General features: G+C 35.6%; 1 protein-coding gene across 9 annotated transcripts in view; it reads left to right on the forward strand.

Annotated features, from left to right (window-relative positions):
* Nucleotides 1–24,012, forward strand: part of FER (FER tyrosine kinase) — a 477,482-nt gene that overhangs the window by 211,034 nt on the left and 242,436 nt on the right. For 8 of the 9 annotated variants that reach the window (XM_049857769.1, XM_049857753.1, XM_049857743.1 and 5 more), the window contains 2 exons: nt 7,193–7,396; nt 18,984–19,106. In XM_049857769.1, the coding sequence (XP_049713726.1) occupies nt 7,193–7,396; nt 18,984–19,106 (327 nt within the window). Of the gene's footprint in view, nt 1–7,192; nt 7,397–18,983; nt 19,107–24,012 lie in introns of those variants that run through there. The other variant, XM_049857806.1, reaches the window with a different exon arrangement.

Raw genomic sequence — 24,012 nt, forward strand, 5'->3', positions numbered from 1 at the left:
AAAAAAAATGAAGAAACCTTAAGAATTATCTGGGATACAATCAAAAGCAAAAATTTACAAGTGTTTGGAGTTCCAGAACAGGGGAAGAAAATGGAAGACACAGAGAGGATCACTGAAGAATTGCTGATAGAAAACTTCCCAAATATCGTGAAAGATGAAAAGCTGACCATCCAAGAAGCTCAGTGAACCCCGTATAGGATAGACCCCAAAAGAAAATCAGCAAGGTATATCATAATCACACTTGCTAAAACCAAAGACAAAGAAAAAAATCCTGAGAGCAGCTCGAGAAAAGAAAAAAGGCACATACAGAAGAGAAACAATAAGACTAAGCTTTGATCATTGGGCAGAAGCCATGCAGACAAGAATACAATGAGAAAAAAACAATGAGAGGACCTATATAAAACCTTGAAAGAAAAAAATTGCCAACCAAGATTAATATAGCCTGCAAAATCCTTGCTCAAATATGATGGTGAAATTAGGACATTTCCAGATAAACAGAAATTAAGAGAATATGTAAAAACCAAACCAAACTTACAAGAATTATTAAAGGGAATCCTTCAGTTTGAGAACAAACATCAGACCACAGCCCGAATCTAGGACTCAATATTGTACCAGCCAGATACCAACATAGGAAATTAACTCTCAAGGACTATCCAAAACCAAAAGAAGTACAACAGGGAACCAGAGAGGTTAATCTGTAAATGACAACAATGTCAGAAAAATAAAAGAGGGAATAAACAGTGTAGGGGTGGAACTTTCTAATGGAGAGGAAGGCAAGGCGATACCAAGTAATAATAGACTGGTTCAAACCTAGGAAGATAGGGTAAATTTCAGGATAACCACGAAGAAAGTTAACAAACCTACTCATCAAAATATAAAGAAAATGTAAAGTCTCTTTAAAAACAAAATCTACAAAATCAAAAGAAATGAAAATGGAATCACAAAAGGAATTCAGAACAGGAAAGTAAGAGAAAGAAAACATCAGCACCACAAAAAAAAAAAAAAAAAAACTACAAAATGACAGCAATAAACTCACACCTATCAATAATTACAGTGAATGTAAATGGCCTAAATGCACCCAGAAAGGGACAGAGAGTGACAGAATGGATAAAAAAACAAGACACATCAATATAACTTTGGTGAAGGGTAAGACAGTACAAAATACCGGGGAAGCCAGCGCAGCTTGTACGAGGCAACATCATGGAAGCTCCATAGATATATCCAGACTCCCCGAGGGACTGAATTTCTGGGATGAGGGCTGTGGGGAGTGTGGTCTCTGGGAACATCTGGCTCAACTGGCACAACATAATTTATAAAGAAAATGTTCTACATTCTACTGTGGTGAGTAGCATCTGGGGTCTTAAAAGCCTGTGAGCGGCCATCTAGGAAACTTCACTGGTCTCACTGCTTCGGGAGCAAGGAAGAATGAAGAAAACTAAAGATAAAAGGGAAAGATTAGTCCAAAGGACTAATGGACCACATCTAGACTGACTCCAGTACAACTAGATGTTGTCTAGCTATCACCACTGACTGCTTTTACAGGGATCGCAATAGAGGGTCCCGGACAGAGCTGGAGAAAAGTATAGAAAAACATTGTAACTCAAATGAAAGACCAGACTTGCTGGCCTGACAAGAGACTGGAGAAACCCTGAGAGTATGGCTCCCAGACACCCTATCAGCTCAGTAATGATGCCACTCTTGAGGTTCATGCTTCAACCAAGGATTGGACAGGCCCATAAAACAAAACGAGACTAAAGGGGCACACCAGGCCTGGGTCTAGGACTAGAAAGCAGGAGGGGACAGGAAAGCTGGTAATAGGGAACCTAAGGTTGAGAATGGACAGTGTTGACATGTTGTGGGGCTGTTAACCAATGTCATAAAATAATATGTGTACAAACTGTTTAATGAGAAACTAGTTCTGTAAACTTTGATCTAAAGTACAATAAAATAAAATAAAATTTATGAATAAGAATTCTGCTATTGTATTGTGGAAAGTAAACATTAGGTAAAGTGTCTGTTTTAGTTAAAGATACTAGCAGATGTGAAAATGATCAATTTTTTTTTTTTTTTGCTACAAAAAATAGCTAGAGTTTGTACAGTTACAAATAGGCCTTAATGCCTATTAAAGACTGGACACTGCTCAAATTTGCATCCCGTTTGTCTAGCTTGAAGACAAAATGGTCTTGAAGATGAAATATTTGTTTGTTTTTTTTTTTTGAAAAAAAAGGCAGGAAAATTATTTTTCTTGGTTTCATTTTGTGTTAAGCATTTTTTTGTTCAGCTATCAAACTAAATGGTATAAAATATATATTTTTTTAATTGAGCTTTAGATGAAGGTTTACAGAACAAACTAGCATCTCATCAAAGTTAGTATACACATTGTTGCATGACATTGGTTACCAACCCCATGACATGTCGGCACTCTCCCTTCTCAAACCTAGGTTACCTATTACCAGCTTTCCTATTTCCTCCTACTTTCCAGTCCCCACCCCAGGACTGGTGCACCCCTTTAGTCTTGTTTTGTTCCATGGGCCTCTTCAATCTTTCGTTGAAGGGTGAACCTTAGGAGAGGCCTCATTACTGAGCTGAAAGGGTGTCCAGGGTCCATACTCTCAGGGTTTCTCCAGTCTCTGTCAGGCCAGCAGGTCTGGTCTTTCTTTTGAGTTAGAATTTCGTTCTACATTTTTGACCAGTTCTGTCCAGGATCTTCTATTGTGATTTCTGTCAGAGCAGTCAGTGGTGGTAGCCAGGTACCATCTTGTTGTACTAGACTCAGTCTGGTGGAGGCCGTGGTAGGTGTGGTCCATTAGTCCTTAGGACTAATCTTTCCCTTGTGTCTTTGGTTTTCTTCATTTTTCCCTGCTCCTGAAGCGGTGAGATCAGTGGAGTGTTCTAGTTGGCCGCTCACAGGCTTTAAGGACCTCAGACGCTACTCACCAAAGTAGAATGTAGGACATTTTCTTTATAAACTCTGTTGTGCCAATTGAGCTAGATGTTCCCTGAGCCCATGGTCTCTGCAGCCCTCAGCCCAGTAATTTGGTCCCTCAGGGAGTTTGGGTGTGTCTATGGAGGTATCATAACCCTGCCTTGTGCAGGCTGTGCTGGTTTCCCCAGTATTTTGTCTTACCCTTCTCTAAAGTTACCACTTATCTATTGTCTGTTAAGTGTTTTTCCATCCCTACCCTTACCCACCCTCGTAACCATCAAAGATTGTTTCTTTTTGTATGTAAATTTTTCATGAGTTTTTACAGTTGTAATGTCATACAATATTTGTCCTTTTGTGATTGACTTATTTCACTCAGCATAATGTCCTCCAGATGCATCCATGTTGTGTGATGCTTCACAGATTCATCGTTGTTCTTTAGCGTTGCGTAATACCCCATGTATGTATGTAGCTCAGTTTGTTTATCCATTCCTCTGTTGTTGTGCATCTAGGTTGTTTCCATGTTTTTTCTATAGTGAACAGTGCTACGATGAACATGGGTGTGCATATGTCTATTCATGTGACGACTCTTATTTCTCTAGGTTATATTCCTGGGAGTGGGATTGCTGGATCATACGTAAAATGCTTTTTTTTTTCCTTCTCTTTGGTTACATTTCCCTTTGAAAATAGTTTTTTACAACCTGAGGCACATTCCTATTGGATCGACCAGTATTTCCCACCTTGTGCAAGAGTTTGGTGATTATGTTAATTCCAACTGTATGTCATTCTATTCCTTATCTCTTCCTAAAATTTCCCAGTGTTATATAGTTTGGAGCCCTGGTGGTGCAGTGCTTAAGAGCTCAACTTGGTGACCAAAAGGTCAGCGATTTGAATCCTCCAGCGGCTCTTTAGAAACCCTATGGAGCAGTCCTACTCTATCCTATAGGGTCGCTGTGAGTCGGAGTCAACTCAACAGCAACAGGTTTGGTTTATAACACTTTAGAGCTAAAGGGAATTTTATGGACTTTTTGAGAAATGATTAAAATTCTGAGTTACTTATATTCACCCCCATCAATTACCAAACTAGGCTTGGAATAATCCATTACTTAAATTGTAAATTAATAACTAAATTAAGAATAGAAAAGAGAATAAAATATTAATTTTATAGTTATTAAAAAATCATGAAATGTATTTTGTAATGCCTTGTGTTGAAATTTTATTCAGTTTGTTCAAGCTCAGTGAGAGGCTTCCGTGTTCATTTCCCATGTTTTATTCTAGTTTTTAAAAATGGTTTCATATTTGCGTGCTTAATTTTAATAGAACCCAGGCCTTTTTTTAAGCACTTTGTCTTTGATTCTCAAAAAGGAGCTCATCTTTCTTCTCAGATGCTTGAGATAAAGGTGTACAGATCTTCATTAATTACTTAGGAATCAGCCTGAACTGAATAAAGAGGCCTGGTGGTGCAGTGGGTAAAGCAATTGACTGCTAACCGAAAGGTTGGCAGTTTGAAATCACCAGGCGCTCTGCGGGAGAAAGATGTGGCAGTCTGCTTCTGTAAAGATTTACAGCCTTGGAAGCCCTATGTGGTCCCTATGAGCTGGAATTGTCTTGATGGCAGTGGGTTTGGTTTTTTGGTTTGGAGGGTAAGGAGAAAAAGTGACCTTTTTAAATTTCCCAAAGAAAACATATTTTCATTTTCTAGTACTGCCTTTTCATCTCTTCATTTATTTCGCTAAGCCAAATAAGCTCTGTATTTCACTAAGCTCAGTAGGTTTTTACTGGAATATTCTTTAAGAGTAAAGCCTGGAGAAAATTATTAAATGGCTGACCCAGTTAATCAGGAAAGCTTATCATATTAAGTGTAATTTATTAACTGTAGTATATTACTTTAATTATAGAAAATAGGCTTTTTTTCGCCCATAACTTTTGCAAAAATCTCAAATAGCAACAAGGAAAAATTTTCCCCTACTGAGGCTTAGAAAGTTATGATATTTCAGGTGAAAAACCTCATTTCATTTTTGAAGTATTTTATGACAGCTCTTGGGATATTGAATTTTCTTGCCAATATACGCTACATCCTGTTGCTTTTAAGCTTTCTAAATTATATTGGAATTTTATTGAAATCATATTAATAAAATCGTTCCTTCTAATGCTTCCTGATCGACTTTCAGAGGGCATATGTATGACCTTTCTCTGTGATTGTGAGTGTACATACTCACTGTAACATCAGCCTACAATTCATAGCAGTATTGCCTAGGGGATGGGAAATAACAAATCTCTAAGCTCCCCTTCCTACCCAAAAGAAATGAATAAACCTAAAGAATTGGAGTGCAGTCCCTATGAGATAGCAATATCGGTTCCTTCCTATTCATTCCTTTTGAAAGGAACAACAACAACACAACAGCTTAGATATCTTCTCAGGGTGATTTTTTCCCAAGCATATTCCTCACCTTCAGATCCTTAAATGGATTTCTCCAGTGTTTGCTAAGCTCTTGTACTTTAAATACTCCTCTGACTTAATTCTCCAGGCTCTCAATTCCCCCAGTTCTAACTGAACACCCATTTGGGAGGATAGGTTGACCAGGACAAGAAAGCAAGCAAACGACATCTCTGTGATGCTTTCCTGTTGTATGGACTTAATGATACAAGTATGTTCTTTGCTAAGAAGTTACGATACATTTCTTACATAGTGACATTTTTTCAGAGAAAAAAATCAATAAAGCACTTTTGCTATTGATGAGACTTGGAAATATTTTTATTGTAGTGAAATTTTGGTATTTGATGATACGTACTGTGATAAAATTTTGGAAAAGTCATGTATTTATCCATTTTTTTTTACTTTTAAGAAGGATAACATATTGATAGTACCAACATATGAAAAAAATTAATTCTGAGTGGATCTTGATTTATTTTTAAAAGCAACATTTTTGCTTCTTATAGATATGGTTAGTTCTTCATGTAATTAGTTCTTTAAACTTATTTTTAAGAACACAATTAAAAAAAAAAACTTCAAGTGAACAAAGTAGAAACCAAAATGTGGATTCTTCTCCGAGGTCTATTTGGGATTTTCAATGTTGTTTTTTTTTAAACCAGAAAATGGGTTTTACATAATATGAAATAGAATTTCACCAGTAAGTTTTAGGTCTCTTCGGTGGTACCAAACAGTGAAGGCCATGTTCAAAACCAGTGTTCATTTATTACCATACATGGGGCCAGATAGAGTTCATAATATCAGCCTGGAAAAACTTGTATGAGAATATTTTGCCTTTCGTTTATTATTAATCCACATTTCTCCAGCTTAGAAATTACTTTCTAATGAGGCATTGTGCATATTGTATTTTGAGAACCTTAAGAGATAGTGTAAATTATTGTACCTTACGCATAGAATACTCTTACCATATGGGGCAGTTTTGTTTCTGTGGGTGGTTGAAAAAAAAAGACAAAAAATCAGTTAACTTCTTACTTACTAGAAAATACGTGATTCTGTTTAGTATCAATTAGAAACATTTCAAGGAAATATAGTCAGCTCTTAATTATCTCTGCTAATTGGCATTATCATTTGGCTTCCTAATAGAACAGAGAACTTGCTTTTCCTGCTGTGCTCATGGCTGGTAGTCCTCTCCTGCATTTACCGCTGTTTGTAATTGAACATTGGAGGTTTTCAGTGTTGCTAATTATCTCAAGGCTTTATCTGCCGTCACTGTACAGGAGCAGGACCAGCCATGTTGGAGAGGTAATAGCTGAGGAAGTGAGGAGAGTGGGGATAGGGATGGGAAGGCATAGCTGCAAAGCAGCAGCAAAGCCTTGGATAGTGCCTCTGGAACATAGGACATGGGCAATTCCCAGCCCATGTGATAAAAAATAAATAACTCAACTTTTAAGTAAAAATGAAGTTGTTTTGTAATAAAATTTCTCTGATAATACCATTTTTGTTTATAATTTCTCTGGCTGATATACTTTAACATCTGAACTTAGTTTATTAAGACTATAAATGCTAATATCGAGTGTACCTGTGTATGATAATACAGAAAAAACAAAATATTTAAGAATATATATTTGTACTGAACTTCAGCAACAGTGCCTGTAGAAGATCTTTTCTTTGAAAGTTGTGAAAATTTTAGATTCATCATGTAATTAATAGGTCAATGAAGGAGAAGAACAAATGTAAGAAGTATTTATAATTGCTATGAATTTTACCAGAAAAAGGATCACTGTTTTCTCTAACTTAGTTTTTGCTTTTTTTCTTTTTCCCTTCTGTATTTGTTCAAGTTCTCTGATGTGATTTCCATAAGTGAGAAGCCCCTGGCAGAACAGGACTGGTACCATGGTGCAATCCCCAGGATAGAAGCCCAAGATCTGTTAAAACAACAAGGAGACTTCTTGGTGCGAGAGAGTCATGGGAAACCTGGTGAATATGTCCTTTCTGTATATTCTGATGGACAAAGGAGACACTTTATCATACAGTTTGCTGATGTACGTTTCTAGCTTAGTTTTACATGTATATTTTAATGTAGTTCATTGTGGTATAATTGTAATAAAGTGAATATTAAAAAGAATAGTTTGTGGTAAATGCCTGTAACACTTAAATTTTAGCACATAATTTTTTCTATCTGAATCCCTTAACTACAGTGCTTCAAGATTTTAATAGCATGTTATAGCTCATTAAAGGAATACGTACTTAAAAATATTTTAACTTAAAAATAATTTGTAAATTAAAAAAAATTACATTTAAATATCCAATAATTTCAAATATTTTAAGTTTAATTTGAACACTAAAGGTATTTTAAATTAAAAATAAGAAATAAGGTGATGTTATCAAAAATTTTCTTTATTTTCTCCTAAAACTATTTAAGTTTAGGGATTTTATGCTTTTGAAATTGCCTTAAAAATAAGCTATCAGATTTTTAAGAAATATTTTATTGAATAGTGGTAATGAAAATTTCTTATTGACTAGAATAATCATAGTTGAATTGGTTTTGTAATTCATTAAGGATTATATTTTTTGCCCCCTCTGTATAAGTTCTTATAAGCTCTTTCCCATGCGTCTCTCAGTATATCATACTATTGTGGCTTGCGTGTTGCTGTGATGCTGAAAGCTATGCCACCGATATTTCACGTACCAGCAGGGTCACCAATGGAGGTCATGGTTCAGCAGAGCTTCCAGACTAAGACAGACTAGGAAGAGTTCAGAAAAAAATTGGCCGGTAAAAACCTTATGAATAGCAGTGGAACACTGTCTGATATAGATGAGACCCCAAGTTGGAAGGCACTCAAAATATGACAGAGGAAGAGCTGCCTCCTCAAAAAGAGTTGGCCTTAATGACATGGATGGAGTCAAGCTTTTGGGACCTTCATTTGCTGATGTGGCATGATTCAGAATGAGAAGAAATAGCTGCAAACATCCGTTAATAGTAGAGACTATCACAAGAATAGATTTGATGCATTGAACACTAATGATTGAACACCAGACGAGTTGTAGAATGACAACAAGGACATCATACATGAACAAAGCAAAAAGTCATTGAAAAAGGAAAGAAAAAAAAAAAACAAAATGGATATCAGAAGAGACCCTGAAACTTGCTGTTAAACATAGAGTAGCTAAAGTAAAACTAAGAAATAATGAAGTAAAAGAACTGAACAGATTTCAAAGGGCAGCTTGAGAAGACAAAGTAACATACTGTAATAAAATGTGCAAAGACCTGGACATAGAAAACCAAAGGGAAAGAACATGCTTGGCATTTCTGAAAACACTGAAGAAAAAATTCAAGGTTTGAGCTGTAGTAGTGAAGGATTCTGCAGGGAAATATTAAATGATAAACAGGAAGCATCAAAGAAGTTGGAAGGGAATACGCAGAGTCACTGTACCAGAAAGAATTGGTTGATGTTCAGCCATTTCAGGAAGTAACATATAATCAAGAACTGATGGTACTAAAGGAAGAAGTCCAAGCTGCAGTGAAATCATTGGTGAAAAATGAGGCTCCAGGTATTGATGCAATACCAATTGAGATGTTTCAACAAACAGATGCGACACTGGACGTGCTGACTTGTGTATGCCAAGAAATTTGGAAGACAGCTATCTTGTCAACTGACTGGAAGAGATCCATGTTTGTACCCATTCTAAAAAAGGTGATGAACGCAATGCATAAGTTATTGAACAATTTCATTAATATCACAGACAAGTAAAATTTTGCTGAAGATCATTCAAAAGTGGTTGTAGCCGTACACTGATAGGGAACTGCCAGAAAATCAAGCTGGATTCAGAAGAGAATGTGGAATGAGGGATATCGTTGTTGGTTGTCAGATGGATCTTGGCTGAAAGCAGAGAGTATCAGAAACATGTTTACCTGTGTTTTATTGACTAAGAAAAGGCATTTGACTGTGTGGATCATAACAAACTACTGATAACATTGCGAAGAATGGGAATTACAGAACACTTACTTGTGCTCAGAAGAAACCTGTGTGGTTTAAAGTCAGGAAAAGATTGTATCAGGGTGTATCCTTTCACTATTCTGATTCAGCCTGTTTGCTGAGCAAATAATTTGAGAAGCTGGACTATATGAAGAAGAACGGGACATCAGGAATGGAGGAAGACTTATTAACAACCTGCAATATGCAGATGACGCAGCCTTACTTGCTGAAAATGAAGAGGACTTGAATCGCTTACTGATGAAGATCCAAGACTACAGCCTTCAATATGGATTACACCTCAACATAAAGAAAACAAAAATCCTCACAACTGGACCAATAAACAACATCATGATAAATGAGAAAAGATTGAAATTGTCAAGGATTTCATTTTACTTGGATCTACCATCAACACCCATGGAAGCAGCAGTCAAGAAATCAGATGATGTATTATGTTGGGCAAATCTGCTGCAAATGAAAGATGTCACTTTGAGGACTAAGGTGTGCCTGACCCAATCCGTGGTGTTTTCAGTTGCCTCATATGCATGCAAAAGCTGGACAATGAATAAAGAAAACCAAAAAAGAATTGATGCCTTTGGATTATGGCATTGGCCAAGAATATTGAATATGCTATGAACTGCTGGAAGAATGATTAAACCTGTCTTAGAAGAAGTACAGCCAGAATGCTCCTTAGAAGCAAGGATGGTGAAACTTCATCTCTCGTACTTTGGACTTGTTATCAGAAGGGAGCAACCCCTGGAGAAGGACATTATGCTCAGTAAATAGAAGGTCAGTGAAAAAGAGGAAGACCATAAGTGAAATGGATTGACACAGTGGCTGCAGCAGTGGGCTCAAGCATAACACATTGCCAGGATGGCGCAGAACCGGGCAGTGTTTTGTTCTGTTGTTCATAGGGTGGCTATGAGTCAGAACTGACTCAACAGCACCTAACCACAACATATAGGTTCTTGCTTGTAGTCTTTAATAAACAATAAATAGAAATTGATGAAAAATAAATAAAACGATTTATTTACCTTACTTCTTCTAATGCTAATTTAATTGTGGAAATTTATTTAAGTATTGCTAAGCTACTTCTTATGTTGGTTACATTTTCTTTATTGAGCATTCAGCCCATGAAGAAAATCTTAAAATTTTGCTTAACCTTCAACCACTGACAAATGTTTGTTTTTGACATACGAAAGAATACACTTCTATCTGTCGTTTTTACTCCACTCTTTCAAATGGTATGAATTTTCAAGATGGCTGTCCAGAGGATTTCAGTTTATGTCCAGGGACTAGAGTGATGCTAACTAATTGCCTTATGTACTAAATAACCTCAGACAGGTTTAGGTGACACACACACATTGAAGTTCACATAACATAAAATTCAATATTTTAAAGTGTGCAATCCGGTGGGATTTAGTACATTTATATCTGGTAACTTGTATTAAAAAATAGACAGCATTTAAATGTAGTTAGATTGACTAAGGCTATTAAAGTATATATTGTAATTTTGACACTGGTTGTTAGCTGTTTATAGTATTCAGACCCCCACTTTATAATCATATTTGCCTACTTTCATGATCCAACTCACTGTTCTAATAGTAATATGTTGTTTTTTATTTCCTTGACAAAACCTTTTATAATGTGTGTGTGCTGGTAACTTACCTTATAACAATTTGAGACCATGTGGATGATATTTATAAAATTGTATGAGAATTGTAGAAGGAAAAATTGTAGGTAAAGTATAATAAACTCTAAATAATACTATTTTTGAAATATGCCGTCTATTAAATAAGACTGAAATACTTCCCTTGTACTTTTAGTTTAAAATTTAAATGTAGGAAATTAGATTAATATTCTTACTAACGAAAAGGAAAGTGTCAGCTTGCAAATTATCAATTTTCTTTAATATCACCATTTTGCTTTAAGGGGTTAAAATGAACAGCATAAAAAAAACCCACTAATATATGCTAAAAATAGACATTGGTACAAGGTAATTTTTAAAGGTTTTATTCAGCTTCTCTTTGTTATCGAAATTAAAGATCTCTGTTAAAGATGAGAGTGCTTGTGTTTCAGTAAGTGCTTCAGGTTTTGCACTGCCTAATTTTTATTCTAATGCGTTTTCACCATATAATGCCGAGCCCTTTAGGTGGCTGAATGTGGGGTTCAAAGTGTTGGGAAGTTTTAATAATTTTTTATTTTGCACTGGTGAATCCTCCATGAGCTAAAATTATTCCACTTCTTTCTTATGTGCGTGCTTGTTGCCTTGAAGCGGGCAATAAACGGAAATTTATTATTAGATATCTAATGATTATCTGTAATGTTCCAATCAAGGAATTTATAATCCAGTATTAAATTATAAAATCTGTACATAAATGATGTGACAGATGTGTTAAGAGAGGAAGACATAACGTAATATGGGCTGTTAGAGAAGGAGAAGATTAACAGGGAAGAGAGCTTTGCGCTTGGAGTCACAAGACTGAGGTTTCAGTCTCTACTCTGTAGTTATAAGCTCTGTGGTTTGGGAAGTCATTTAATTCATTTGAACCTCAGTTTCCTCATCTGCGTGATAGGGTTGATATCCTGTAAAATTTTTGTGAAAATTAGATCAATGAATCTATACAGAAGTACTTTATAAGGTGTGAAGTGCTGTACAAATGTTAGATATTGTTACAATTATTTGATGTCTTTGAGAAAAATACAAATGTACTTTGTAAGAAATATCAGTGTAATTGGAAAAGTTAATTTTAGAAATGTCTTTTTGGTTTCTGAGATTTATTTGTGAAATTTTAATTGTGATAAATATGTTATTTTGGGATTTATCCACAAATATTATTTTTAGCAGCATTGCTGCTGTCAACTGGAGTCTAGGGTGGCAATTTTTTGAAGGTTTATTTTTGTATTCATGTCACAGTTACTTTTTAACATGGTGTGAAGCTCCATCTTGTGAACATTATGACTGAGCAAGATGGACACAGATATTTTCAATTTTTGTATCTTTTACCACTTTAGCAGACTTCTAGCTATTTCAGGCAAGAAAAACTCTACTTCTTGTTTTGCATTAAATATTTTAATTTTATAAAACTGAGAGTATCTGGCACCATGGTGCAGCAGTTAAGTGCTTGGCAGCTAACCAAAATGTTGGTGGTTTGAATCTACCCAGTGGCTATAGGGGGTGAGTGGCGGGGGGGTGGGGGGAAACCTGGAGATCTGCTCCCATAAAGATTAGAGCCTAGAAAACCCTCTGGGGGCAGTTCTATTCTGTCACATGGTGTTGCTATCTATGTGTTGGAATCCACTTGATGGTACCCAACAAAAGCAAGAATATCTGAATTCATCATAATTCTAGTGTTGTTTACTGACCTATTATGTGGTTACTAGCCTGTTTATGTTACAGAATTTGTGATTAAGCTGTTTATTTTGTATCATAAATATTGATAGATTTTCATAGAGATTCAAATAGCTTCATTCCATTTGATAAGTAAATATATAATCAAATCCTTGCTTTTGTTTATGATAAAACAAAAAATGCATATGATAAAACAAAAGCACTTTAAAAGTTCTTATGCTATTATTAATAGGAGCATACTAATTTATATTTCTATAATTAATTTATCTAACACTCATTTGCTAAGCACCCATTTTTGCAAAGAACCATGATATGTAACACAAGGTGCTGAAACTGAAGCATGTATGGCTCCTCTTGTCAGTGGGTTAAAACCTAAGTATGTGTTACAGTAGTAGAATTGTGAACAGAGAAATATTAAAGATGCAAGATTAGGGATGATTAGTTGAACCATGAAATCCAAATTAACATATGATGATGAACTAAAAATAACAGCATAATAAATACTTGTAAATAAAAGCTTGGGGGAAAAATCCTTGATGTAATGACATAGCATCATCTTTTATTCATTTATTCATTCAGGAAATACTAAAGGAGTGAGTACCAAGTGAGGTCCTGGGATGTAATTGTGGGTAAAACCATGTTGTATTCTTTTTTTTTTTTTTTACACAGAATCAGAGATTTAAGAGAGCCCCTTCTTACCAATAAAGGGAAGTTGGAGGTTGTGAGTAATTACCATGTAAAACTGGGTAGGGTTGTATCAAATTATTAATTCATTCAGCAGGTGTTTATTGGATATCTGTCTTGTGCTCAGCTTTACTTTGAGGTGATGGATTCATTCTCTGAATGTACCAGTTAGGTTTATTTTGTTTTCTTGCCACAATCTCTAGACTCTGAACTAACTTTTAAATTCATGCTGTAGGTCTTATGGGAGACTAAACGGATATGAATAGTAATCCAGTTGTTTGGATGAGAGTTAATTCCAAGTTTGTGGTCTTAGCTTTGTATATTTAGAATTATTTTTTGCCCTTCTAGTTCTACCATTTAAGGACACAAGGGAAAGCAATAAGTACCTTGAAGTCAAAATGAAACTGTTTAAGATGTCATTTTCTGTGTCCTTCATACACAAATAAAGACTTATGAGACTTTTTTCTTAGTAAAATCAAGCCATACAAAAAACTTTCTTAATATTGTTTTCTAGAATATACTGATTGATTGAGTTCTGTATAAGGCCCGAGGATATAATGGTGACACTTGTAGTCGAGGGTGATCACAGTTATTCATAAATTACACACAGTATAGAATTATAAACTGTAATAAGTTCTATAAGGAGAGCTACACAGTGCTATGAAAGCTTGTATCAGGGGAACCTAAGGAAGTTAGTAAGGTTGAGCCAACATATGAAGAATGAATAAATGGCCATACCAAAACCTTACTAATATTATTCTCCAAACTCCCCTAGAATCCCTTCTGTGTACCTGTTTAATTAGTTATTTGTAATACTCCCTGTGCCATTTTTATTTGAGAAAACTGCAGCTTATATTTTGTATTTTCATTGTTAGGCATTTTTCAAAAAAGGAGTATGTTAACTTTCTGTTGTGTTCAACTTATCTCAGCCCCGTTCAGAAATGATTTTCCTTTCCATTTTTCTTCCTTAAACCTGTTTATCCTGAACCCTGAATCTAGATGTTTTTTCAGGAGATCTCTTCAGGCGTATTTTTTCAGGTTATACATTCACTGAATCCCCTTCTCATTTTTGCGTGCTGTCTCTGTTTTGTCTGACTTCCTGGCATAATAACAGTCCTCTAGATATATGTATAGGAATAAAATCAGATTCTATTCTCATGTGTTTTTTATCTATATGCATGATTCATTGACAGTGATAACTCAAAAACAAATTCTAGGTGTAGTAAATGTTTTAAAAACAAAAGTAATACATAATTTTTATAAAATTTCAGGCACATGTATCATGGAATGTATACTCCATAATAATAATCTCCTATTGATTCAGTGTATATTTTTGTAGGTTTTTGAAAAATATTATACTCATGTATATAATTTTTATTTTATAAAAATTGAGTCATACCATATTTCTGTTTGTACTTATTTAATAATATACTTAATATTTGGTATTGTAAAATATAATATCAGTAACAATCAATAAAATGATCTTTGTAGACAGTCGTAGAAATTTATTCTACACTACTATTTTTTATTGCTTCTTTTGGAGTTCATATAAGAGATGATTAGTAGCAACCTTAGCTCAAAAGAGAAGCCTCTTATTTAAAGGTTAGTCTGGATTTTCTTTATCATATTATTGTTAAAACTATTTGGAGATACTTAAAACATCCATCTGTAGTTGAAACCAACCTCAGGTCAGGTGAGTTACAAGAAATTTAGAGATCCGTACAAGGTCAAATGTAGTATTTGGAATTTTGAGCTTATTAAGTCACAGTTCCTTCAATTTTGGTGAATGTACTATTCTGAATCTTTCAGCTGTTTAGATGAGCTTTATCAGCATATAGTCTTAGCATCATTTTTATATTCATTACCTTATCTTCATTTTTAAGAAAAGTAAATTAATCAATTTTTGCGTTGTATTAGGGCTCTGAAACCTTCGCTGATTTCAGAGTGATTGCTTTAAACAATAATTGCTAATGTTTATTTTCAGCCCATGAAAGAAGTATTTCTGCTTGTATAGCTGTATTAGTCCATCATGATTACTCTGTCAATGGCAGACACCTATCTTTAAATTAATAACACGATTTAGTTTTAAATTAAGAAAAAAAAAAAACCCATTGCTGTTGAGTCCATTCCGACTCACAGCTACCTGGTAGAACAGAGTAGAACTGCCCCTAGGTTTCCAAGGAACAGCTGGTGGATTGCAACTGTTGACCTTTTAGTTAGCCGAGCTCTTAACCACCAGGGCTCCAAATTAAGATAGGGAAAATTAAAGTATTAAATATTTTATTTAATATTTCTGTAGTTATAGAGTTGTATTAAAATTTTACTTGAGGCATGATGACACTGGAAGCTGATTTGAAATTTCATTCTCTGTGAACTTCATCTCACTACCTACTCTTTTCCAAACATTGTATTTTGGCATCTTGAGTTTATGTATGTGAACCTCCCTATTCATTTCTAAACTAAGTTGTCTCTTTAACTTCTTCACTGTTGTTAAAAATGCATTGCATTTCATTCATTCACACATGTTTATTGATTCAGGCGGTGTATACTAGAAACTGTTCTAGGCCTTTAGGGATACTGTGATAACAAAACAAATGTAAAAATCCATCACCTTATGAGCTTACATTCTAGAGGGGGAGATAGACAGTAAATAAGATAAATGATGTTAATAGCAATAGGTTCTAAGGAGAAAAATTCAACCAGTAAAGGGAAATAAAGTATTTAGTTGGGGTGAGAAAATGGATATTGAAATTGTGTAGGGTGGCTAGGGTAGACCTCACTGAAATGGTGACATCTGATGAAGGACTAGAAAGAAGTAAGGGAGCTATTACCCATAAGCCTATCTGAGGAAGTATTTCAAGCCACAAATACAAAGGCCTTGAGGAAGGAATGTATGTATCGGCTTTTGGAACAAGAAGCTGGCAAATGTCGCTATAGGGGAGTAAACAAATGGTAAGAGATGAGGTAAGAGAAATTATGGGAGACAGACCATACAGGCTGTTATAGGCCATAACCAGTGTTCATCAAGTCAACTCTGACTCATGGTAACACCATTTGTGCCAGAGTAGAAATGTGCTCCATAGGGTTTTCAGTGGTGCAGTGGTTAAGTGCTGGGCTGCTAACTGGAAGGTTGGCAGTTTGAACCCACCAACTACTCTGGGGGAGAAAGATGTGGCAGTCCGTAAAGATTGTCGTCATTGTTGTTGTTGTTAGATGCCATTGAGTTGGTTCCGACTCAGTGACCCTGTGTACAACAGAACGAAACACTGACCAGTCCTGTACCATCCTCACAATTGTTGCTATGTTTGAGCCCACTGTTGGAGCCACTGTCAGTCCATCTTGTTGAGGGTCTTCCTGTTTTTCGCTGACCCTCTATATTCCATTGTATATAGGGTTGCTATGATTTGGAACTGACTCAGCGGCACCTAACAACAACAACTACTTTATCAAGCATGAAGTCCTTCTCCAGGGACTGGGCCCTCCTGCTGACATGTCCAAAGTATGTGAGACGAAGCCTCACCATCCTTACTTCTGAGGAGCACTCTGGCTGTACTTCTTCCAAGGCAGATTTGTTCATTTTTCTGGCATTCCATGCCTTGGAAACCCTCTGGGGCATTTCTACTCTGTTCTACAGGGTCACTTTGAACAAGACTTTGTGCTTTTTTTTTTTTAGGTTTTGACTTTTTGGAAGTAGATCTCCATCCCTTGCTACTGAAGTGCTTCTGGGTTGACTCGAACCTTCAATCTTTTGGTTAGCAGCTGAGTATGCTAACCCTTTGCATCACCCACTAATTCCTATAGGCCATACCAAACCAAACCTGTTGCCATCGAGTTGATTCCAACTCATAGTGATCCTATAGGACAGAATAGAACTGTCCCATAGGATTTCCAAGGAGTGGTTGGTGGATTCAAAATGCCAACCTTTTGGTTAACAGCCAAATGCTTAACCGCTGTGCCACCAGGGATCCTTATAGTAAGTCTTTTATTCTGAGAGAGATGAGGATTTTGAGTAGAGTAATAACATGATCAAATTTCTGTTATAGTACTATACACTCCCTCCACTACTGTGTTAAGACTACACTGAAGGAGAATAAAAGAAATAGTATATTAGTTTGAAATGTTGCTTTTGTTACATGTTGTGCATCTATGACCTTTCAAATTTCTTTATGTTTTAATCAATTTTATATAAGAATTCTGTGATAATTGAGTTATTTAGAGGTAATCATTATTCCTTGAGAAAATGTAATTTATACTTAATCAGTGTTCTTTGAAAATGTTTCTTTTCATATATCCAGATTTGGAATCTAAGGTTTATCATGCATATGGTGATATTTTAATTGAATGCATACCGTGTGCCATACATTGAGCTAAGTGCTCTGCGTGTTAATACTTGGTCAGGTCTCACAGTTATTCTGTGAGAAGTCCAAAGATTATTTCGTTTCACCAGTGAATAAACTTGAGGCACTGAGAGATTAGTAACTTGCTCAGTGTGTTGCACACATATTAATATATTAGTTTCTTCAGTGTGAAATATTTCTAAACATCCATGGTAATATAGCAGGTTTAGCTGCTGTGTAGAGAAGTTTTTTAGGCAATTTATTAACAGCTGCCCTGAATAGACTCTATGCAAAATGCCTGAGTTGAATTATACTCTATAGTTTTAAGTATTAAAGTAAAGCTAATGATGTTTGTACTTCACTTGATGAAATAGAAATAGTCATTTAAAAAGTTGTCTGTAAATTAAATTATGATAGCCAAAAAAAAAAAAAAAACCCATTGTCGTCAAGTCTATTACTACGGAAAAGGTGATCTGAGTTTTCTATTTGTTAATTAGGAAAATAATACAAATAATATCCAAAATTAGAGAGTTTTCAAAGTTCTTATTTCTTATTTTCTTAAAATGGAGCGGATTCACATTTGTTGTATATACAGGTGAGCACTTTGTGAACAATTAGATGACAGTTTTTATTACATGACAGTACAGTGCTTCCTGCATTGAAAAGTCATGGCTAATGACATATTTTTTTTTTGCTCAATTTATGATTATCTGTTCATCTATATGATAGTCAACCTGTATACCTATTTGAAATATGATGATAGAGAAGCGGGATCTTGGCAGAGTTTGGAAAAATGTTATTTACCTGATATGAAATTTAAAAAAAAAATGCTAAGCTCTGAGCATGCTGATATCTGAGTTTTGTCATTGGTGCATTTTATTTTTATTTTTTTGCCAAAAGTTTGTTGTTGATAACTGAATAGATAATGCATAAATAACCTCACTATAGAAAAACTAATTAATACTATGTTGATAAGTAGAAAATAAATTATCATCAGAGGTGTTCTTTAAATATTTATTATTAAACTGTATATACTTCAAACTTTTGGCATTATTTTTCATCTTGTTTTATCAAATGGAACATACACGTAGACATATCTAAACTTATATCTTGTTCTTAAATTCAGATGTATCCCATGCTTTGCTTTGTTTGGTTATTATTTTAGCAAAATGCATTTCAGATCTATTCGTTAATTTTTTTAATTGAATTTAATTAATTGATGAATGTAGTCTTTTTAATGCACTGTCTTCACATTTATTCTACTTCATTGTTCTCTCTCCAGAATCTGTATAGATTCGAAGGCACTGGGTTTACGAACATCCCTCAACTTATAGATCATCACTACACAACAAAACAGGTCATCACTAAGAAGTCAGGTGTAGTTCTGTTAAATCCTATTGCTAAGGTAGGTGCATATATATACTTTTTATTTTTTCAAGAATGCTTTGTGAGTTAACACTTCCCGCGGTAAATAAAATTCCTAGATTATTTCCCAGAAATTCAGAAATAAAAGGGTTGTACGATTACCACTAGTACTAAAATAACTGAAGCATAGAATTTCTTGTTTCAGTAAATCCCAGTATTAAAAAAAAGAAAAATCCAGGTTCAGTAAAAATAGTTTTTTCCCATGGTAGGTTCAGGATATACAGCTGGAGTTTCAGAGATATTAATGCCTCATTTCACAAACCAACCGAGTATTTGCATTGTATAAAGGCTTAGCTATGGGAAAAAGATGTGGCAGTCTGCTTCTGTAAAGATTTACAACCTTGGAAACCTGATGTGTCAGTTCTGCTCTGTTCTACAGGGTCACTATGAGTTGGAATTGACTCAACAGTAGCGGGTTTGGTTTGATTTTCGGAAAGGCTTAGCCAGATCTAAATCGAGAGACCAAAGTCATAAAACAGGAACATAAAAATGCAGATCTGGGCTTGAGTAGAAATATATAATTTTAAATAAGGCTGTAGTCCTCACTATGTAAAATTTTCCATGAAGTGAGCCTAGGTAGATGGAGATTTTCTGGACTGTTATCTGATCAGTTATAATCTCTCTCCCCAACACTGAGTACGGAGCTGATTATCTCATCATTTTATAGCACGACCCATAAAATATAACTGTAAACTGAGAGCTACACAAGATTAAGGGGCTGTGTATGATTGTTTTATGAGGTAAAAATTTTAAGTTTATATAGCTGACTATTAACCTGTCCTAAAGTACTGGTTTCCAAGGAGCTCGACGGCACTGGGTTACTGGGTAAAGTACTGGTATTTGAAATATGCAAATCATTATGTCAGTTTGTTGTAAATGTTATGTTCTTGATTTAAAGACTGATACTGTTTTAGAAGAAAATCACAAAGAGATTGTGAAAGTTAAATAATTTTCAATTATGAGTGGAGCAAATTATATGGATTTTGTGGTGGTGGTATTATCTGTCATATATATCTTCCTTTGAAAAGTTATTTGTACTCTTATAACTGGGATCTCATTCTTGATTTAAATTTGTGTAAGAAGTTAATGTCTTTGACCATATAATGTGCTGTAAAATGTCTAATTCCATCATGCCAGACTTCATTTTTAGCCTACATAAAGAATGATGTTTTGGTCCCAAAGTAATTTCTGTTTTATAGCAGTTTTCTTCTCTCTTACTTATTTCTGCTCTTACCTAAGAAAACATATCGTTATAATGTCTGACTAGAGGACACAGCAGCCAATGTAGTCTCTTTCTTATCTTCATATTCTTATGTATATTCCTTCAGAGGTCCAGTAAAGTAGATGATCAGACTAAAGATGTTATTTAACTTTCTCCTGGTCATGAAGCTAGTAGGTACCTGAGCCACCCACTCCTCACCCTCCCCTGGCTGATCTACACTGACTCCCAGAGTCTGTATAGAGTTATGGAAGATGGAAGGTCTTGTAAACCAAACCAAAAACCAAACCCATCGCCATCAAGTTGATTCCGACTCATAGCAACCCTATAGGACAGAGTGGAATTGTCCTGTAGAGTTTCCAAGGAGTGCCTGGTGGATTCAAACTGACAACCTTTTGGTTAGCAGCTGTAGCTCTTAACTACTATGCCATCAGGGTTCCATTGTTGTAAACAGGAGCTATTTATTATCCAACATCATCATCTTCGTATCAGCGAACACATTGGACGTGCACATGGCCTGTTCTTTGTCCAGTTTATTGCTCAAATGTCACTTCATCATCAGAGAGGCCTTTTCTGACTAACCATGGTGAAATAATACCTCACTGTCCCCCACCCCCTTATCTTCTCAATTTCTGTTTGTCATAGGTATCTAAATTCTGACATTATATAGTGTATTTTTAATTTTTTTTTTTATTGTGCTTTAGATGAAGGTTTACAGAGCAGAATAGTTCTCATTAAACAATTAATACACGTATTGTTGTGTGACGTTGGTTGCCAACCCCACGACATGTCAACACTCTCCCCTTCTCGACCTTGGGTTCCCCATTACTAGCTTTCCTGTCCCCTCCTGCCTTCTCGTCCTTGCCCTTGGCCTGTGTGCCCATTAAGTTTCATTTTGTTTTATGGGCCTGTCTAATCTTTGGCTGAAGGGTGAACCTCAGGAGTGACTTCAGTATTGAGTAAAAAGGGTGCCCCAGGGGCTATACTCTTGGGGTTTCTCTAGTCTGAGTCAGACCCATAAGTCTGGTCTTTTTTTGTGTGTTAAAATTTTGTTCTACATTTTTCTCCAGCTCTGTCCAGAGCCCTCTATTTTGGTCTTTATCAGAGCAGTCAGCGGTGGTAGCTGGGCACCATCTAGTTGTGCTGCACTCAGTCTGGTGGAGGCTGTGGTAGCTGTGGTCCATTAGTCCTTTGAACTAACCTTTCTCCTGTATCTTTGGTTTTCTTCATTCTTTCTTGCTCCAGACAAGGTGGAACCAATGGAGTATCTTAGATGGCCAAAGTAGGATGTAGCACATTTTCTTTTTTAAACTCTGTTATGCCAATTGAACTAGATGTCCTCCAACAACATGGTCCCCAGTCCTTAGCCCAGTATATCTGTCTCTCAGGTGGTTTGGATGTGTCTATGAAGCTTCTGTGACCTTGCCTCTGTCAAGTGATGCTGACTTCCACAATATTGTGTACTGTCTTCCCTTCAGCAAAGTTACCACTTGCCTATTATTGTCTAGTTAGTGTTTTTCTGTCCCTACTCCTCCCCTCCCTAGTAACCATCAAAAATTGTTTCTCTCTGTGTGTAAGCCTTTTCATGAGTTTGTATAATGGTGGTCTCATACAATATTTGTCCTTTTGTGTTTGACTTATTTCACTCAGCATAATGCTCTCCAGATTCATCCGTGTTGTGAGATGTTTCGTATACTCATCGTTGTGTTTTATCATTGCACAGTATTCCTTTGTGTGTATGTACCATAGTTTGTTTATCCATTCATCTGTTGATGGGTACTTAAGTTGTTTCCATCTTTTTGCTATTGTGAGTAATGCTGTAATGAACGTGGGTGTGCATGTGTATATTTGTGTCACAGCTTATATAATGTATTTTTAATTGTCTATCTCCCCTAAGTTAAATGTAATTTCTATAAGGGCCACAACTGTGTTTAACAGTTAGTACAACACCATCCCCAGTACCTTGAACAGTGCTGACCCCATAAATACTTGTCGAAGGATTAAATTCATTGAGGAATTTCTAGGAGCCTGGTGCTCATTGAGTTTTTTATATGCATTCTCATTTAACCCTCACATATTCCTGTATTTTTTTTAAACTCATACAGTATTATGAATAAGGAGCTGAGGCTTAAAATAGCAAATTGCTTGTCTGTGATAACACAACTGATAAGAGGCAGAGCTGAGAAATGAGCCCATGTTCTTAACCATTATCTGTTGCTCCAGATTGTAGAATCTAGATTTTAAAGCCTAGGTTATACTGTTTAGAGTGAGGTAAAAAATAAGTAAGAAAGACATTTAGTTCAACTTACTGTTTAAATGATACTCTGAAAGTTTATTTGCTTTTTTGAATTTAGTGTTTCTTCAGATTTAACTGTTTTTTGAAAGAAATCTATTTCTGAATGGATATCAAAGCAAACAAGTTCATGATTAAATTCAGTTGAGTTAGAGAGCCAGTATCTTGAACCTTAGACAAATCACTTGCATGTCAGTTTCAATCAACTAATTGTACCTTTCTACCAGAATTTGGTATAAAATTCCAGAATAATAGAGGCAGATTTTAGAGAGGAGAGTAAATCTCTCTGTGGCTGAAACTGCTAACTTGTCATGAAGAGATAGGTTCATGGCAACAACATTCGTGAGCAGATGCATTCAAACAGAGAACAGTTCCTAAGAGAGGAAAGCAGTATTTTTAATTAGGTGCTGTACTCATTTTCTTGGTTTCAAATGACTTAAAAGACTGTTTTATGTTATGTATAGGTAATATAGCTTGCCTCTTTCACTATTACTGTTCAATGATTTTCCTTCTATACAGGCTTATAATATACTTTATGATATATTCAAGTCTTTTCAATTTATTATTTTATGCAATCAAACAAACCTTCTTTTCCTTAAACCCATATCAGAGTTCCTTCCATAGTTCATTAGGATCTATTGGGTCATTATTAGCACAATTTTTAAAAGCTAACAAAGACAGTAATGTAAAATATATGTGATTCAACATCTTTTCATTTAGAAAATATTTACTTGGCACTCACCGTGTGCTGCACAGTGTTCTGTATTTTGTCAGAATACAATAAATGCTATGAAAATGAAGCCAGTTAAGGAGATAATGAATGGCTAGATCTGAAAATGATAGTGAGGACAAGGGTTAGATATTGTGTATGTGTCTGTGTAGGGGAGAGCTGCTAATTTCAAATATCACAGTCAAAACATGTGGTCAGAGAAGGCCTCCTAATGAGCTTTGAGCAGAGATGTGATTTGAACAAAGGAGTTATCTATGGGGTTATGTGCATGCTAATACTAAAAGTGTTTAGCACTTGGTAAGCATGGGTATTGACCTATCCAACTGTATACAACTGGTAGAGCCATCGTGATGTATTTGGCTGAATATCCTCCATGGGTATCTGGGGAAAGAGCATTCCTTGGTCTGAATGAGGAACTGCAGAGTCTAGCGTGGCGAGAGCAGAGTGTTCAAAGGGGAATGAACACAGATTAAGATTAATAGCTAATATATATTATCTGGAAACCCTGGTGGTGTAGTGGTTAATTGCTACGGCTGCTAACCAAGAGGTCGGCAGTTCAAATCCGCCAGGCAGTCCTTGGAAACTCTACAGGGCCGTTCTACTCTGACCTATAGGGTTGCTATGAGTCGGAATCAACTTGACAG

This window comes from Elephas maximus, chromosome 2, assembly GCF_024166365.1.
Source record: "Elephas maximus indicus isolate mEleMax1 chromosome 2, mEleMax1 primary haplotype, whole genome shotgun sequence".
NCBI classification, from domain to species: Eukaryota; Metazoa; Chordata; class Mammalia; order Proboscidea; family Elephantidae; genus Elephas; species Elephas maximus.